We start from the raw sequence: 19,848 nt of genomic DNA, 5'->3' as shown, positions 1-19,848 counted from the left end.
AATAAATCATGAAATTGAGTAGACTGGTTACCCCACATTTTTCTTTTTTGAAATTGTTTTAGTTATTCTAGTTCCTTTATCTTACCATGTAATTTTAGAATAATTTTATCTATTGCTACAAAAAACTTGCTGGCATTTTGATAACAATTTTGTTAAACTTATTTATCAATTTAGGGAGAATTGACATCTTTATTGTGTTAAGTATTCCATGAATACTGTTTGCTCTTCGTTTATTTAGCTCTTTCATCCAGCATTTTGTAGTTTTCATATACAAGTTCTATACATTTTTGCTTAGATTCACACCCAATTTTATTTCCTTTTTGAGTGATTATAAATGCTATTATATTTTTAGTTTTAGTGTTCAAGTATTTATTGCTAGTGTGTAGAAATACAACTGATCTAGTATGTTTACCTTGTATCTTTCAACCTTGCTGAAATAAATAATTAGTTCTAGAATTTTTTTAGGCTATTTGGAATTTTCTATATAGACAGTCATATCATATGCAAATAGAAACAGTTATATTTCTGCCTTTCTTGTCTGTATACTTTTTATCTCCTTTTCTTGTCTTGTTGCACTGACTTGAATTTTCCAGCACCATATTGAATCAGAGCAATGAGAATGGACATTCTTGCCTTGTTTACTGTCTTGCATTGAAAGCATTCAGTCTTTCACTATTGTGTTAGTTGTAGGTTTCTGCAGATGCAGTTTGTAAAGATGGGGAAGTTGTCCTCTATTCTTATTTTTTTCTTACCATTTTATTTATGAGTGTTGTATTTTTCCAAAAGTTTTTTCTGTATCAATATATGCAGTTATATATAGATAGATAGATAGATATGTGATCAACATATATTGATATGTTCATGTGATTTTTCTTCCTTAGCCTGTTAATGTATTGGTTGATAGTTTGAGTAGTGTACCAGGCTTGCATACCTGAAATTAACCTCTCTTGGTCATGATGTATAATTCTTTGTATATATTGCTAAATTTATAAAATTTAAAATGTATTGGAAATTATAAAATTTCTAAAATTTTAACATTTTGGAAATAATTTCTATGTTTAGCCAGATACAGTGGTATGTGCCTGTAATCCCAGATATTTGGGAGGCTGAGGCAGGAATATTGTTTGAGCCTAAGAGTTCAAGGCCAGCCTGGTCAACATAGTAAGACCCTTTCTCAAATTAAGTAAATAAATTATTGTTTTAAAATTTTTAAAAAATAATGTTTATCTTTATATTCGTAAGGGCTATTGGAGTGTAGTTTTATTTTTTCGCACTGTCTTCATATGATTGCAATATCAGGATAATACTAGTTTTATAAAGTGAATTGGGAATTATCCTATGTGTACAATTTTGAATTGCACTAACATTGTACTTTGAATTTTTTTCTATGCAATTAAATAACACTTGAAAATCTGATTTTTAATGTCTGAGTAATAAGTTAGTTGTAGGAACTTACTCTTCTTTATCTAACTTTTTCCTGTTTTTTATTATTTAGAACTTAAAATTTTTTTATTACTAATGATTCTGCGGTGAGCATCTTCCTATATATCGTGTGAACTTGTCCTATTTATTCTTAGAATTTGTAATAGATATAGTTTATAGACTTCTTTTCATATTGATCAAAACATAGCATTTAATATTTAGATTAAATTTCATATTTAGATTAGGGTTAATATGTAATCATGTATTTGTTATTATCATAAATGAGACCCTTTTATGGATCTACAAGACCAAAACTGATTTCATACTTAATTGCCTTTTTTAATGTGTTGTCATTTGCACTGATGGTGCAAAAGCAATGGTGAGTAAAACTGCTACTGCCTTAGAATCAAGGCAGTGGCACCAAACTGTCCTAGTAGTTATTGTATTATGACCATCATGCATCTGCAGGAAAAAAAAAAAAAAAAAAAAAAGCCATACTTAGTTAAGAATATCTTAGATGCAGTAAAAATAATTTTATTACTTTTTGATCCTCAAATATAGGTCTTTTTAATACTCTGTGTGAAGTAAATGAAGTACACATAATGCTCCATATAATGGTTTTAAGGAAGAGCATTTGTGAGTAATCCTGTTCACAATTGTTTGCGCTGTCAGCTCAATTAGATGCTTTTTCTTTTATGGAATACCATTTTTACTTGAAAGAATGACTGACAGACAAATTGTGCTTATTCAGACTTGTGTATTTGGCAGGCATTGTCTTTCAAATTAAGTAAGCCTATCATATCAAAGAAAACAACTGACAACAGCTATTGCCAAAGATAAAATCCAAGTGAAGATAAACTACAAAGGAAAACTAAACTTAGAACCTTGGAAAACTATGTTCACCACTTTCAGTTTGACAACTTCCGAATACATTGTATAACGGAATAGAAAGACTCTTCGATGAAATTGGTGATGATATTAACAAATTTTTAATTGATTTTTGATGTATAATGAAATGAATCAGCATTCGGAAAATATGCATAACTCAGTGAGCTGGTATTTGCCAAATGATTAACGTATGATGTTGAAAATCATGTCTGAGTCATATCATAGTTTCATTCAAAGTACATACAAGATAGACCAGTGGATTTTAATGTAACAGGGTAAAAAAAAAAGTTTATTGATAAAGGTTTTAGATTATATATTGCAACAAACTTTTAAGAAACTATCACTTATCAAGTAAAGGAGAATATACACAGTTATTGTAAAAAGGTTATTAAAATATTCCACCATTTTCCAACTAAATATACTCCAACCAAAACAACATATGGCAACAGATTGAAAGCTGAAGTAGATGTGAGAGTCCAGCTGCCTTTTATTAAGTGAGACATTAAAGAGATTTTTTAAAAATGTAAAACAATATCTGTCTTTTCACTAATTAAAAAAAATACTATAATCTCTTCCTGGCCTTTTGGCTTAGATCAAATGAAAAAAAAAAAAACTATCATATTTTTCCTCACAAAATGTTATTTATGTTAACATTTAAAGGATTTTTGTTATATTTAAATTAAATATTTTAAAAGTTTTTTAAAATTCATATTGTAGTAAATATGGATAGAGATAACCTATATAAAGGTTAAGAAACTACCACTTGTCAGCTGGGCATGGTGGCTCATGCCTTGTAATCCCAGCACTTTGGGAGGCCGAGGCGGGCGGATCATGAGGTCAGGAGACCCAGACCATCCTGGCTAACACAGTGAAACCCCGTCTGTACTAAAAATACAAAAAATTGGCCAGGCGTGGTGGCGGGCGCCTGTAGTCCCAGCTACTCGGGAGGCTGAGGCAGGAGAGTGGCATGAACCCGGGAGGTGGAGCTTGCAGTGAGCGGAGATTGCGCCACTGCACTCCAGTCTGGGTGACAGAGCAAGACTCCGTCTCAAAAAAAAAAGAAAAAAGAAACTACCACTTGTCAAGTAAAGGAGAATAAACACACTTTAACTTATGTTATAGTAAATATTGATAGAGGTAACCTATATAAAGGTCTTCAGTACTACCTAAAAGCTAAAGGGTCTATATGACCAAAACGTTTGAGAACTTCTGGCCTACAGGATACAATCCAAACATCTGTATAGTCCTATCATGGCTTCTGCCACCTCTCCTCCCTTCTCTTCTGTCTCATTTCCTTTCCACTCTATTATTCAGTAAGATGAAGATACTTTTATTCCAGAAGAACTATGGTGTTTACATCTCCGGACCTTTGCTTAATGCTCCTTTTGCCTTGAATATGTGTTCTTCTCCAAGTCTTTATATAAAGTACTGTCTCCAAATGCCTCTTGGCATCATTTCAGTTCTAACCTCTCTGTACCTCTTATTCTATCTTTATAATTCTATCTATTGGTATGCAATCCCATGTCACTGATTTGGTGCAGGGAGATTATTTTACTCATTCAGCCACTGGATATGCTGCATCCTCAAGATCTGATCAGTTTCCTTCTCTATAAATGCTATATAGTATGTTTTGGGTTTCTATGTCCAAAATAATTCAGTGTCTTTCCCCTTATTAATTTGATTTCATCATTACTTGTTTTCTTCTTAAAGGTGCTGTCATTCTTCCATTCACTTGGGTTCAAAATGTTGAAATCATCTTTTACCCTTCTTTCATCTTCATACTTTGTATCCAGTTTAATCCTATTGCTTCTTGTTTGAAAATATCTTATATTCATTACCTCCTTCTTTCTCTACTGCTGCCATCCACGCTTTGAAGTTCAAAATAAGAGAGAAAATATTTAAATATATCTTGGCCTATTTTTTTCCAACCAGCATTCTGAATGATTTCAAAAGCTTTTGCTATTCTTTCCACTACTTATTCTTTTCTTCAGACCAGCTTGCTCATCACTATTGCATTAGTGACCTTCCTAAAATACTACTTTTATTTTGTATTTTCTCATTCGACATTTTTAGTAACTCTTCATTTCTTTTGGCAGCGTTTCTTTTTGAAGGAAAGCTTTTCTCGTGGACTCTCAGTGTTGACATAAATTATTTTAACTTTAAGTAATACAACTTAAATATGTCCAAATTAAAACTAAATACAAATTTTTGCACATAAAACTACATAGCTAAAATAATTTGCAAATTCATAGCAAGCAAAACTATACAACAAAATTTAACTTGATAGCATTAATGTGACAGAGGATGTTATTTGCCATAAAAACAAGCTTAACGTGAATATAGTACAGACTCTGAGTTAGGCATGAGCCTGTTCTACTGCGATGACTCACTTAATCCACCACTTTTCTGTCTTCAAGCTTCTGAGAAACCTTTGTTTCTATAGCATGCTATGATATCATTTGACCTTCATTTGGTACAGATGTATCATTTGAGAAATAGATCCTTCTCTATCTTTTTCTCACCCCTCAGCCTGCCACAATTAAAATAGCACTACATGGCTATGGTAGGATAGTAAATACAAATGCACATTCAGACACTAACAGTACATGGTGATTTAGGGTCACTCAGTAAGATCCAGATGATCCAGAATATGGGGTGTGTGTGTGTGTGTGTGTGTGTGTGTGTGTGCCTTTGTGCACGTACGTATAAGAGACAGAGTTTTAGTTGACTTGAAAAAAAGAAACTTAGACTTTTATAGGAAACAAATGGAATCTCAAAGTCAGCCCCATTCCCCCAGAGACTATAGGCTCCAATATAAAAATCACTCATCTGTAGGATAAAGACTATATTCCTCATGTTGGTATTTAAGGCCTTTATTGATTTGAATTGAATCTCTTTTCCTTTTTAATTTGTTTTTCTTTTCTCTCTTCTTACTGTCGTTTAAATATGCTCACACTTTCCCAGATGTGTGCCTTCTCTCCTGTCCCTGTATAAGCTCATCTGTCCACAGCCTTTAAGGACCATTCATGCTTTTCATTTCCCCTTGAAGCTTCTTCCTGTTTCTTCAGTTACAATTTGATTTTACTCCTTCTTTGAACTCTTGTTTGAATTCCTTCTGTATCTTGTACTTTGGCATTTCATTTCTTTGTATTAAATAATGCTGTTTATAATTGTTTGATTTTTATGTTCTCTACATCACTAGACTTAAGGGGCTTTAAAGGCAAAATATTATCTTAAAAGTTTTTTGCATAATCCTCAGAACCATTGTTGATATTCTTGAAGCATTTACTAAGGAAATCAAATGATTAAATTTAATGCTCAGTATTTGGGATTTAATTTAGTTTCTCTTGCAAAGTGTGTGTTTTTTTTAATATAGAGTATAAAGAAAAAGTACTTTTCTAAGAAACTAAAATGTCTTAAAATTTTGTATTTTTACACTCATTGTCCTTCATTTTCAGGACTGTTGGGAAAGATCCTGATGGCTATCCGAGATGCAGGTTTTGAAATTTCAGCTATGCAGATGGTAGGTACTTTACAATGAACCATAATATTCATGAGGATTTTTTTCAAAAATAGTCATAAAATGCTTTACTTTGAATGTTCCCTGTGTACTCGTGAACCACATTAAAAATAAAAGATATACTTACTGAACTCAGTAACCTTCCTATAGTCAAAAAATGGTTTTCGAAATGATTTTTCCCATATACTATTTTACTGAGAGAAGTAATATTCAATGATACACCTAATTTAAGCTTATAAGGTAAGTTTATACAGTTCTGGAAACTTTAGTTGCAAAATAAATAGGGACCAAAAACTGTATTTTGTTCTTATAAACAAAATGTAGAATCAAAGTGAGAAACTGTGATGAGTTTTCTGTCTTCTCTATTCTTAACTAAACAGATAATGAAGGAAGAGAATCAGTTTTCAGATTTTTTTCCCTAACCAGTCCTTTTGCTGGTTTTTGAACTTTCTCTCAAGACCTTCTTTGGAGTTAGTGTATTCCAGCACCTCTATTGGCACTTGTACCACTGGACCTTCAGAGCCTATGCTTATTCAAAATTGTGCTGCTCATACATTCCTAAGAAACCTTTCAGTGAGAAACAACAGCCACTTTGGTAGAGGTCATACCTTTGTGCTGTACTCATTGGTACATTTGACTAGAAATTGGGTAACAGATTATTATATGAATCAGATAAACAATTTGGTTTTTACAGTGTTTGAAACCCAGCAAGTTTATGCTTTTTTGATAGTGAAATACCAAAATAGCCATTTTGAAGCTGAGAATTTTTTTACCAGTATCATTTGTATTTTCTTTTTCTGAAAAGAAACAGCTTTCTTTCTTTTTTTTTTTTATTATTATTATTATACTTTAAGTTCTAGGGTACATGTGGATAACGTGCAGGTTTGTTACATATGTATACTTGTGCCATGTTGGTGTGCTGCACCAACAGCTTTCTACAAAGTCTTAAGATTACCCAAAATCAAGGACCAGGACACAAACTGAAGTTCTATTTTGTGCCAATAAGCCAAAAAAAAAGGAAATAGTTTACAAAGTCATTGAGCAAAACTTGAAGACTAATGAGAAAATTGATATTTCAAGAATCTTACCTAGAATTATAAAGTAATTGTCAGCCAAAACTTTCTAAAAGTATTAGCTTGGTGATATATTAACAAGATTGTAGGATGACATATGAGCCTATTTAAAAAAATATAGAAATGTTAGTTTTAAACACTGACCTAATTCTAGATCTGCAGCTTAGCATAGTGATTGGTGATTGGGTAGCATTTGTATTCAATGAAAAAAATAATTTTAAAAATGATTAACTGAGCCTATAGGGAAGGCATGGTAGTATAGTAGCAAGCACAATCATTGACTTTTGGAGTCAGAAATATCTATTTCTGAATCTTAGCTGCTTTCTAGGCACGTGGCCTTGGCCAAATGTCAGGCCTTCTTATTCTCAGTTTTCTCATCTAGGCAATGAAAGTATTATTATTTGCCTAAATGGGTTATTCTGCAGGTTAAATAAAATAATCATTTCTGGCTCAAATTACTAAGTATTTAATAAATGATATCTTCTGTTAGTATTTTGTTGCATTTAACAAAACATATGTGAATGTAGGATAAAACACTGAAATCCAACAGAATTTCCTCCCTATAGTCGTAATGTTACCCATAAAAATAAATCCTCACAGCTTAAATTATTGTCTGTATAGGCAGAAATTTCTCAGTAGGTCTTCAATCCTGGCAACAATAAACAAGCAAAATAGAGGGAAAATAAAATTGGGAATTCTGAGGCTATTTAAAAAAAAAATAAGGTCAGTTTCTGAGAACCTTAGAATTTAACGAAATTTTAATCCTAACTAAATTTAAATTCAGCCTTGATAAGAATAAATCCTTCTAGACTTACTTTGTAAGCATATTCTTACTCATAATTCTTTTTGAAGAGTAGCAGGAAGTCCACATGACTTGTATAAGTGCTTTATCACGAACTAGACTAACTAGGGACTTTTCCGAATGCTTGGGAGGAAGATAGTATTGTTTTCTGTCTCCTCTAAAAGTCTGAACTATTTTTCTTTAGTAATATTTCTTTCTTGTGCCACTAATCTATCAATAATGCAATTAATATTGCATATAAATCTTTTGTATCAAGAATGAGATTTTTTTCAGAGAGAGGTGTAGTGTAGTAAGTAAAAGTATGATCAATGGGGTTAGACTGCGTGAGATAGGATGCCAGTTTGAGGAGGTTATATGACCCCTCTGAGTCTTAATAGTCTCATCTGTAAGGTGGAGCTATTAATACTACCTATGCAGTAAGGGGGTTGTGAGGGCTAAATGAGATGATGCATGTACAGAACCTAGAATGATGCTGTTATCCATTGTTATTCTTGATGAGCTGATCTTTAATAACACTTTTTCTTCAAAGAGTAATCTATGTAAAGTGTACATTTTAGAGTAAAGAAGATATTACAAGTGTTAAGTGCTAAGTGCGGCTCATTTATTTTTCTTTTGTTGGTTGGTTTATGGTTTTGTTTTGTTTTATTTTTTAATATAGTTCAATATGGATCGGGTTAATGTTGAAGAATTCTATGAAGTTTATAAAGGAGTAGTGACCGAATATCATGTAAGTATGAAAGTAAATGTAAAACATTTGTACTGTTAAATAAAAAGTATAGGATTCAGTGTTTTGGACTAAGCTCCTATCTAGGTCCCAAGTGGCCAGACTAAAACAGAGTCATTCATACTAAAATTGTCAACAACCTAAGTTGTTATCTGACCTTCTGAGAAATCAGGAGAGAGCAAGCCAAATTTCCCAAACAGGCTAATTTCATTTGATATAATAATGAAGTTTTCTCTGCCTTTCATCCATATGACAAAAAGTAACCTGAGGTAACCTGATGTTAACCAGTCAGTTATTTCCACATTACTTTCTTCAAACCATATACCTTTCATATCTCCCAAAATTCATTGCAACCAGCCTGCAGCTTCCTAAACTCAATTCTCTTCTTTCTTCTTCCTGCTCTGTGGAGTCAGACACTAGGTTCATATCCTAAATCCTGTAATTATGTGACCATCGACAATTTATTTACCTTCTTTAAACCTTGATTAACCCATTTATAAAATGGGAATAATACTATTACCCACCTTATGAGATTGTTATGAGAATTAAATGAAATAAATTATGTAAAACAGTCTTATATATTAAAAGTACTCAGTAAATATTACCTGCTATTATTGTTGTTTTTATTATTATTTAGTCTGCATAATTCTTTGGTAGTAGATTCCATGTTGATCATTTACACCTATATTTTCTACTTTAACATGTACAGTCATAAAAAGGTGGTAATTCCTATCTCATACTGTTATCCACTTATTATATATATTGAGTATCTGCTATGTGCCAAATAATCAGTGATGAACAAAAAACATACTGCCTGCATTTATGGAACTTATGCTCTGGGGAGGATAGACATTAAATCAAATGATCCTACACATAGCTACCTAAGGACAGCAGTCAAAAGGCTGTCAAGGAAACAAAAAGGTTCTTTTTTTGTTTAAAAAATGTGTGACTTAATTAAAAACTAGGGTGACTTAAAAATTCTGAGTCAGTTTTTGAAGGAACATGTTATGCTGTTGACGAAATTCTTTGTTTAACATGTTTTTTTCCTTTCCATTTTATACATTTTGATCAGCCTTGTATGTCTATTTTCAATGGTATCTGTAATCAACACTGAAAGAGAATGAGTGAGAGAGAGAGACATAAAAAGAAAAAGGGGAGGAGGGAGAGAGAGAGAAAAAGAAAGAAAGAAACAAAGGAAAGAAAGGAGGGAGAGGGAAAAGAAGGAAACAAGGAAGGGAGGGAGGAAAGCAGACAAAATTTACTTTTCTGTTTTTGGAAAACTTGTTCATGCCTTCTGCTCCTCCTGAAAATTTGGCTCTTGACATTTATGTGTAGGCAGTACTTCAATATCATGAGGCAGAAAATTAGACTCAATATAATTATCCATAAAAAATCAATTACATATGACCTTTGTGAAATAGAAAAATGACTTTGGGGGATACACTCAGGAACTCTAATGAGTAGAGTTATGAGTACCATATAAATTATGAAATCCTTTTCCTCCTCTTTTTGCTTCTGTAGTTTATATTAGGTAAGATGACTGCTTTTGGATCACTATTCAAATATATTCTGTAATAGATTTTTTTACTTTGGTGTTGTGTATCATAAACCCTCCAAAGTCATGAAAATGGCTTACATGACCCTACATGGTCTGGCCTCATCTCTTACTGCTTTCCCGTAGTCTTACTCAGCTCCTAGCCTCTAAGCTGATCTTCACATATCCCTACTGTACTTCTGCCTCAAAGTTTTTATATCTATTTTCACTCCTGCCTGAAGTATTCTTTGCTATTCAAGAGGGTGAAAAAAAATATTTTTTGAGTGTTCTGGACACTGTGAGAGGCATTTTTCTTTGATCATGTTTTTCATTATACCATTTTATATAGAGAGCTAAGAAAAAACAGTATACTTCTGTTTTTCCCCTGTTATTCTGTGTGCTGTTGTTCTCATACATTTTACATCTATATATGCTACAAACCCAACAATACACTGCTAATATTTTTGCTTTGAACAATTATGTTTGAAAGCAACTAAAAATAGAAAAATTAGCCAGGTGTGGTGGTAGGCACCTGTAGTCCCAGCTACTTTTGAGGCTGAGGCACAAGAATAGCCTGAACCTGGGAGGCTGAGGTTGTGGTGAGCCAAGATTGCGCCACTGTGCTCCAGCTGGGCAACAGAGCAAAACTCTGTCTCAAAAAAAAAAAAAAAAAAAGAAAGAAAAGAAAAGAAAAAGAAAAAGAAACCAACTAAAAAAAAGCATTTTATGTTTATACTTGACATGTTTACTGTTGCTTTGTATAGATTTATATTTTTGTCTGGTATTTTTTCCTTCTGCCTAAAGAACTTCCTTTAATATTTCTTACGCTGAAATGCTTCTGATGGTGAATTGTCTCAGGCCTTTTTTGTCTTAAAACGTCTTCCTTTTTTCTTCATTTTTGAAAAATATTTTCTCACTTGGGTATAGAATACAGATTTACATTTTTTGGTCATCGTTGTTGTCATCCTTATCTTTTTCCCACTGTTATATAATATCCTTCTCCCCCGCCTAACCCCCTGGCTGCTTAAAAGGCTTTTTGTTTTTGTTTTTAGCTAATTTTATTGTGATGCATCCTAGTGTACTTCTCTTTGCATTTATTATCCTTGGGTTCTGTTGGATCTATAGGTTTATGGATTTCAGCAAATTTGGAAAGTTTTTAGCACTTATTTTTAAAAATATATTTTATGTTTATCACCTTTTCTTCTCTTCTGATATTCTAATTACACATATAATAGCTTGACATGATTGCACAGCAGGGCTTTTTTCTTCTTCATTTTTCTTTTTCTCTATGCTTATTTTTGAATAGTTTCTATTGAATGTCTTCAAATTTATTGCTCTTCTGCAATGTCTTACCCTGTTCACCCCATTCAGTGTATTTTTAAATTTAGATGTCTTAGATTATGTCTCTAGAAGTTCTGTTTGGATCTTTTAAATATTTTTTATTTTCTCCTCATCATGTTCATATTTCCTTGTATAATTTGAGAATGTGGAACTTATAATAGCTGTTTTAATATCCCTATGTTATTATGTCATTTAATTGCTGGGTCTATTTATTGAGTTTTCTTCTGGTAATTGTTAGTATTTCCCTACATATTTGCCTGCCTGGTAATTTTTTACTGGATGCTGCATATTGTAAAATTTACAGTGTTACATGGTAGATTTGTAAAGAGTGTTCAATTTTGGCCTGGCACTTAGTTAAATCACTTGGAATCAATTTGAAACTTTTCAGTCTTGCTTTTTATCTTTGTAGGATGGGTATAGGGCCTCTTATAATCTAGGGCTAATTTAGGTCAACTACTATGGTGCAGTACCCTTCTGAGGACTCTCCCTGATGCTCCATGTATCATATAAAAAGGCCTTTCACTCTGACTGGTAGAAACATAAACTCCTCTCAGCCTTGTGCTGTCTCTGAGTTGTTTGGTCTACTTTGTGGCAGTTCTTTCCCCAGCCTCAAGGAGTTTCCTCAACACGTGACAGATTAGTAGCCAAAAACTCATGGGAACTGCTCTGCAGATCCTGTAGCTTATTCTCTGCATACTCCCCTCATCTCTCCAGTATTCTTCCCTGAAAATAAGAGCTACATTGGCCACCCCGAAGTCCAATCTTTGTCTTTTCAACTCAGAGAACGTTGGGCTCTGTTATGTTTCCTCTGCCTGGTCTACTGGTCTGGAAACTGCCTCAAGACAGTAAGACAGAGCAATTCTACAGCTCACCTCATCTGTTTCCATACTTTCAGGGGTCATAGACCTGTGCTGCCCATCACCCACTGTATGAAAACTATTGTTTCATATATTTTGTCTAGTTTCTAGATGTTTAATATGGGAGAATAAATCTGGTCCTATTATTTTCTTGTTGCTAGAATGCGTTATGATTCTTAAAAGGTTTTTTAGGATAAAACATTTGAAATATATTTAGTAATGTGAATTCAACAACATTGTATTCAAGAAGGCCTTTGCAAGGAAGATATACTAGAAGATCATTCCAAATAATGAAAGTGTTGGATAATAAAACATTACATTAAAATGTGATAGGAATGGAGAAGAGAGAGCATATTAAAAAATATTCTTCAAGGAAAAATGGACAGAATTTGGGAACTGCTTGATGTGTGGGATATAAGTGGGGAAGAAGTCACAGATGACTTTAAGGACATTAGTGGAACAGTGTCACAATTAAAACAGGAGAATTAAAAATTGTTAAAATTCTTTTCATTCTTTTATATTAAATTTCATAGGACATGGTGACAGAAATGTATTCTGGCCCTTGCGTAGCAATGGAGATTCAACAGAATAATGCTACAAAGACATTTAGAGAATTTTGTGGACCTGTTGATCCTGTAAGTTATTGTTTAAAATATTAGCCTACTTTGTGTTACCTATTCACTATTTTAACAGGTTTATAATTTTTCCTTTCTTCCTTTAAGTAAATAATATAAAAGTGAATATAATATACAAAGTTTTAATTCAAAATGGCACTTTACAAAATTCATTTTTACATAACATTCGGAGAAAGATAATTTTTTTTTTTTGTTAACTTAGTGACAATATAGAATAGGCAGAAGCATTTACTATGGCATTTTCTTTTTTTCTTTCTTCTTACTAAATTGTCCAGGTAAATATGTTTTGCAAGCTTCATAATAGAAAGTATCTAAGGTATTATATATCCTTTGACATAGAGGGGCCATAAAGAAAGCTCTTATAATACAGTGGCAGCATACCAATACGTAAGTAAATATGGTCAATGGGACTTATATGAAATTTTTTCACTAGTATACCTTTCAATTTGCTTTGGGTTTTCTTCCTAAAGCAAACTACTTTTTCTTGGACATTTGACTGTGTGTGTGTGTGTGTGTATGTGTGATAGGTGTGGGGAGGGTGACAAGTAGAAGTAGCATTAGAACACTGTGATAAAGCTCTATGCAAATATTAGAAACTGGATAGGATTGTGGGAAGCATTACTGATTTAAACACTAACCTTAATTTAAATGTACTGTTTCCTGTATTTTGCTATTATTTATAAGTAGTTTATTGAAGATGAGCAGCCAATTCAATTTAATTTTATTCAGGACATTATTTATTTGTTTATTTTTAATTTATTTTTTTTTTCAGACAGAGTCTCACTCTGTTGCCCAGGCTGGAGTGCAGTGGTGCAATCTCGGCTCACTGCAACCTCCACCTTACAGGCTCTAGTGATTCTTCTGCCTCAGCCTTCTGAGTAGCTGGGACTACAGGTGTGTGCCACCACGCCTGGCTAAGTTTTTGTATTTTTAGTAGAGACGGGGTTTCATCCTGTTGGCCAGGCTGGTCTTGAACTCCTAACCTCAGGTGATCAGCCCGTCTCAGCCTCCCAAAGTGTTGAAATTACTGGCATGAGTTGCCGTGCCCGGCCATTTATTGAACACCCTTAGATGTAAGACAATAAATCCAGAGCATCTATCAAGAAATTATCTTGTGTGAAAGTGCTGCTAGATTAAGCCCAGTAGGGGAGAACAATACTCCTATTTTCAATGTTCTAAAAGTGTGTATATATATATTCACTCAGTAAATGTTCCTTGAATAAATACCTAGAAAAAAATGGGAATCAGCATTCTTTTTTCTTTTTGGGACTCTTCTTTCTATGATCATGAACCTACTCACTCCCCAGCTCCTCCCCAATGACCCTATCCTTTATCATTCCTTGCTCTGTAAGTGATCTAAAAATCTAAAAGATCTTCTAAAAGATCTTTTAGAACACTTACAGTGCCACATACAAATAAGGATATTGTTATTTTAGTAAAATTCAAATGTTGAATTGTGTAGCAGTGAAGCAGTTAATATGACCTGAAAGTAGTTAAGAAAACTTAAAGGAAGAGAGATATAAACAGGTGTTTGAAAGACAAATTAGGGCACAAAGAGAATGGGAAAAGATCTAAAGCATGTATAAAAACACCAGTGAAGGAATTTGCAAACTTACTATGGTGTACAGCAAGAATATTTTCTTGACTTCGGTGGGAAATACATAGCTGGAAGCACAAGGAAATACATTTTCTTAGATAGAGGAAATATGGTAGAGAATTCTGGTAGAGATGGGCATGATTTTAGCCTTAGAAGGCAGGATAAAAATTATAATTCTATTTAAGTTGAATCCCATATCATAGGAAATTGGAATTCCTTGTATGCAGCTTAATTTTGACTATACTGAATTGTTACTTTGATGAAACTAGATCAAACTAAATTGGAAGAGATTAAAGACAGAGGCTCTAGAAATAGAAAGAGACGGACCTGATGACATCAATAGAGAAAGTTGGGAGGACCTCCTTTATATCTTTTTGGGGAGAAGGAATAGATACTTAAATAATACCTGTGGTTGTGATAGAGTAATGATTACAGGGTGACTCTGTTGCAGAGGACATTGAGAGAAATTGGTAATGATGCTGTTTATTGAAAATTAATTATAAGAAATTAGGAAGGGATTGATTTTTGGCTAGATGAGTAAAGGTAACTCAGTTTTTGCCATTTTTGACATTTTAAATTTCTGATTTCTGTTTGATGGGCAAGAGGGTTTTTTGTACTTTTTTTTTAAGGTAAGTAAAACTGTGAGTGATCAGCTTGATCTAACAAACAGGAGTAAATTAAAGAGACAAAAACTGAAACAAAAAAGGAAAGAAATAAGATGATTCATTCTTTTGTTCTCTCGTTTATTCAGTAAATATTTATTGAGCCCATGTCAGTATTTGTGAATACAAAGATAGAAGCCCAGGCTGGGCATGGTGGCACACACCTGTAATCCCAGCATTTTGGGAGGGTAAGGCAGGAGGGTTGCTTGAGGCCAGGAGTTGGAGACCAGCCTGGGCAATATAGTGAGACCCTATTGCTATAAAATTACATATATATATGTGTGTGTGTGTGTGTGTGTGTGTGTATGTATACACACATAATTATATATATATATTTTTCTATATTTTTGTTGTATATATTATGTAATAAAGTTGTATATAATATAAACCTCAAAGATCTTAGCCTGTGAGTAAACAACTGTAAGCGGCTAATTTCCATGCAATATGGCAGTTGCATTGTTAGATATTTGCAGGTACTGTGGGAACCCAGAATTATAGCACTTAGCCTGGGAATGTGTGAAACAATGGTTTGAATGTGTCCCCCAAAAGTTCATGTGTTGGAAACTTAATGCCCATATGTATATGTTGATGGTATTTGGAAGTGGGGCCTTTGAGAGGTAATAGGATTAGATAAGGTCATCATGGTGAGGCCCCCATGGTGAGACTAGTGGCTTTATGAGAAGAGGAAGAGAGACCTGGGCTGACATGCACACTCTTGCCCTATCGCCATGTGATATCATTCATCATGTTATGACACAGTAAGGCCTTCACCAAATGCTAGTGCCATGCTCTCAGGCCTTCCAGCCTCCAGAACTTACAGTTATTTCTTACAGAAATAACTTTAAAAAAATATTTTCAAATGCTCTCACCCAGCAGAAATACATTTATTTTCTCCATAAATTGCTAGTCTCAGATATTGTAGCAAAAGAAAATGGACTAAGATATGTGACAAAGGTCAGGGGAACCATGGCTTCTGAGCTGAATTGTAAGGAATTAGAACTTAGCTTAGTGATGAAGGTGGGAAATGATATGGTTAAAGTTTTGAATGCCTAAAACAGCAACACTTTGGGGCTACAGCAAGCTCTTTATTACTGCTGGAACTAATGTTCAGTGCAAGGAATAATAAAGGATGGGGTCATTGGGGAGGAGCTGGGGAGTGAGCAGGTTCATGATCATACAAAGAAGAGTCTTGAAAAGAAAAAAAAATGCTGATTCCCATTTTTTTTCTAGGTATTTATTCAAGGAACATTTACTGAGTGAATAGTATGTGCAAGGCTAACTCCTAGGTCCTGTTGCTGGGGCATAATAAAGGTGACTAGAACACGTTATATTTCCTTAAGGACCTCGTAACCTCATGGTAGCTCAATCTTGAAACTGTTTCAGGGCCCTGAATCTTGTCTCATTAAGCATGGATGGCATTACTCTATTATGTTTTTTTGGTTCATTTTAGTTGTTTATAAGTTCCTCATAGCATTATAGAAAGTTGCACCGCAGGGATTTTAAAATTTGGGACTGATTTTACATGTAAAATGTTAACAGTGGTTGTCCTTAGGAGGTGGAAATATGATAATATTTCAGTTCTACTTTCCTATATATTGCAAAATTTCTTTGAAGTCTTATATGACTTTTATAATAAGAAAAATGCTTTTTATCTTGAAACTTGAAAGTTAATGAACTTTTGAATGAGGAGGCATATACTTACAAGAACTAATTCTCTTGTGTCTCAGACTCCTGAGTTACATTCTGTTTCCAAGTGGAGATCCAGGATGTCAGGCAGGACTGTATGCCTTTGATGGGTGTTTTCAAATCAGAAGAAATACTTTAGTAGTTACATTCAAACTATGTTTTGAGGATGAAAAAATGTCTCTTTCCCTTTGGTCTCAGAATTTCAAAATCCATTTGATTCCTTTTCTCCATTCTTGTCTTTCCCCCTTTTCTCTCCACTTCACCAACAAATGAATATTGAATGCTTACTCCATGCCGGTAACTGCTAGGTGCTACTAGGTTTATATTAATGATCAAGCCAGTACAGGTTTGTTTTTTGAAGAATGTATGATCTAGCTCTAGGAAGAGATAGAATCAATAATTAAATAGTAATTTTACCTTAAACAGCAGATGTTCCAGTCTATTCATGTATTATATTATCTTAAAATAATTTAGAAATTCATTTCTTCATTGCCTAGTCATTCCCATATCTAAAGAAAGACCCTTGGTGACAAGATGTGCAAATATAATTAGTGCTTGGAAGATGGCCAGGTACCTAATGGCCATACAATAAATGTTTGATGAATTCATGAATAAACTGGCTATATTGTATATATACCTAACATCTGGTACTAACTTATTATTTAAATATTTTTTCTATCAAAATGGGTCCTGCTTCTAACAAATTATTTTCTAAGATATAGAGCTATTTTATAAATTGATTCAAAGGAAAGTTCAGCCTAACAGTGACCATTAAATCAGTTTGTAACTGTATATGTTGCAGATTGACATCATTTCATCATTGATGTCTGTGCTTTTGGCATATTCTTCCCCTTCCTGATCTTATAATAGCTGGAAGGAACACACATTATGTATTAACAAAATTTCTTTCAGTCCCTCTAGAAGTGGTGGCCAAAGAGGAGAGTGGTGCACAAGACAATTCATTAGGGAGGGGGGAGATATTAGACTTGTAATTTCTATTTACTATCTACAAAGTAAAATGAGATTAAGTTTTAATAAAATATAATGTGTGGACTGATAAGACTGCATTTCTATAATTTATTTAAAATATCTGCTTAAAGCCCTGCAGTGGCTCCCTATTACCTTCCATAGAAAGGCTTTCAAAGTCCTCCATGAAACAGCCATTCCTACTTCTAGCCTCATTTCTTGCTGCATTTTGTGCCTTTCCTCTGTCCTCTGCATTTGCACTTTACCCTCCACTAATATCAAACTGGGCCGGGCAGGGTGGTTCCCCCTATAATCCCAGCACTTTGGAAGGCCGAGGCAGGTGATTCACTTGAGGTCAGGAGTTCGAGATTAGCCTGGCCAACATGGCGAAACCCCATCTCTGCTAAAAATATAAAAATTAGCCAGGCATGGTGGCGGGTGCCTGTAATCCTAGCTACTCAGGAGGCAAAAGCAGGAGAATCGCTTGAACCCGCGAAGTGGAGGTTGCAGTGAGCTGAGATTGCACCACTGCACTCCAGCTTGGGTGAAAAAGTTATTCTGTCTGTCTAAAAAAAAAAAAATTATACATATGTATATCAAACTGTTTATTCTTTCTTAATAAACCAGTGTCTTTCTTCACTCTTTCCTCTGTTTCTGTATCCTCTTATTATCTTATTGACAGAGATACTTCCCCTCTCTCTCAGCTATTGAAACTTTGCCCAAGCATCTGGGAATTCAATATTGGCCCCACCACCCTCAGATAGAATGGCTACTTCCTCTTTTGTGGCCTCATTTTACCCTATATATACTATGTTTATATCACCTGTTAAATTTTACTGTATTTATTTACTATCTGTCTACTCCCTAAAATTGTGGCCTAGATAATGTTTTATTCATCTAGTATTTCTAGCGTGTAGCAGAGTACTTAGAATGTGGAAAGCACTTGATAAATAGTTTATGGTGGAACAAATGAATGGAAGAATATGTCTAGAGTCATGTACTGGACAAATGAATGGACTTTTTGAAACAGAATATGGTCCTATTAAAAAACAAAAAAAGAGTCCAGGATTTCCCCCAGACTTTTGAATTTGCCTTGTTTTCACCACTCATATTGTAGTATGGCATGCTATGTAAAATATTACAGATCTGTTAAATAAATGTGTATATATGTATATATTCATATGTCTGTATTCATATATACAGATATATGAATATCCAAAATCTATTAAACAGGAAATCTAAGAAGAGGAGAGCATCCACACCTGAGAACAGCTTAGCGTAAGATGAGCATGGTTCAGACTTGGAAAGAGAACCTGATATAGGGTTTTAGAGCCGAGGTGGGGTAAGCATGGTTTCCCTGTAGAAGGAATGGCCTGGCATAGGGTGCCTGATCTTATGCACAGAGAGGAGTGCCTGTGATCCTGGGGAGCAGCCTGGCATGGGGAGTCAGAACCTGAGTGAGGTGAAGAGAGCATTCACATGTGGAGGCAGCCCAGTGCCAGATGGGCATTGATACAAAAGGGAGATCTGGCCTGGTGTGTCAGAGCCTGATTGGCATGACCAAGGCATCCGGGTGAGAGGCATCGTCTGGGTGCCTGTGTGAGATGAGAAGAGCATCTTCATGGGGAATAGGTGATGACAGATGTGGAAGATTGGTTATATGTGGTAGAATTGATCAAGTAACTAAATAAATTAAAGACAGTAGGAGCCAGATTTCTCTCAGAGGAGAGATATACAAATACAGAAAATGAGAAAACTGCAATGAACTTTGTGTTCGAATTGGAATTGGAGATATGATATGAAGTCATGGCTTTCAATATACACAGATTAAATGTAGAAATAAAAGATATAAATGTGTGTATGTGTATACCCTAACTATGCCCCCTAACAGCAGGAAGCAGCCAGACAGACAACGGCGCCCCAAATTCTTATAATCAATAAGAGGTTGGACTGTTTGGGTGAGGGAGAAGGGACAAGATGGAGGAAGGTGAACAAGGAGGCACAATCCATGTTGCTTCCGGGTTCTTCCTCACCAACTTTCCCGCGCACGGGAAAATGCAGATCAACCGAGCATGCGCCAGGTGATGTCAATCCGAAGAGATTGAAACTTACCTGCCACGCCTACGGAGACGCCCTTATCC

At 34.4% G+C, this 19,848-nt stretch overlaps 1 protein-coding gene across 4 annotated transcripts in view; it reads left to right on the top strand.

Annotated features, from left to right (window-relative positions):
* The window catches only part of NME7 (NME/NM23 family member 7), a 207,825-nt gene that overhangs the window by 95,344 nt on the left and 92,633 nt on the right, over positions 1-19,848 (top strand). For 2 of the 4 annotated variants that reach the window (XM_015125004.3, XM_077999550.1), the window contains 3 exons: positions 5,769-5,833; positions 8,364-8,432; positions 12,695-12,796. In XM_015125004.3, the coding sequence (XP_014980490.1) occupies positions 5,769-5,833; positions 8,364-8,432; positions 12,695-12,796 (236 nt within the window). The remainder of the gene's footprint in view (positions 1-5,768; positions 5,834-8,363; positions 8,433-12,694; positions 12,797-19,848) is intronic. The other 2 variants (XM_028850168.2, XM_077999557.1) reach the window with 1 other exon arrangement.

The sequence above is a fragment of the Macaca mulatta genome, chromosome 1, assembly GCF_049350105.2.
Source record: "Macaca mulatta isolate MMU2019108-1 chromosome 1, T2T-MMU8v2.0, whole genome shotgun sequence".
In the NCBI taxonomy this organism is placed as follows: domain Eukaryota; kingdom Metazoa; phylum Chordata; class Mammalia; order Primates; family Cercopithecidae; genus Macaca; species Macaca mulatta.
This window is presented reverse-complemented; position numbering and strand designations above follow the sequence as displayed.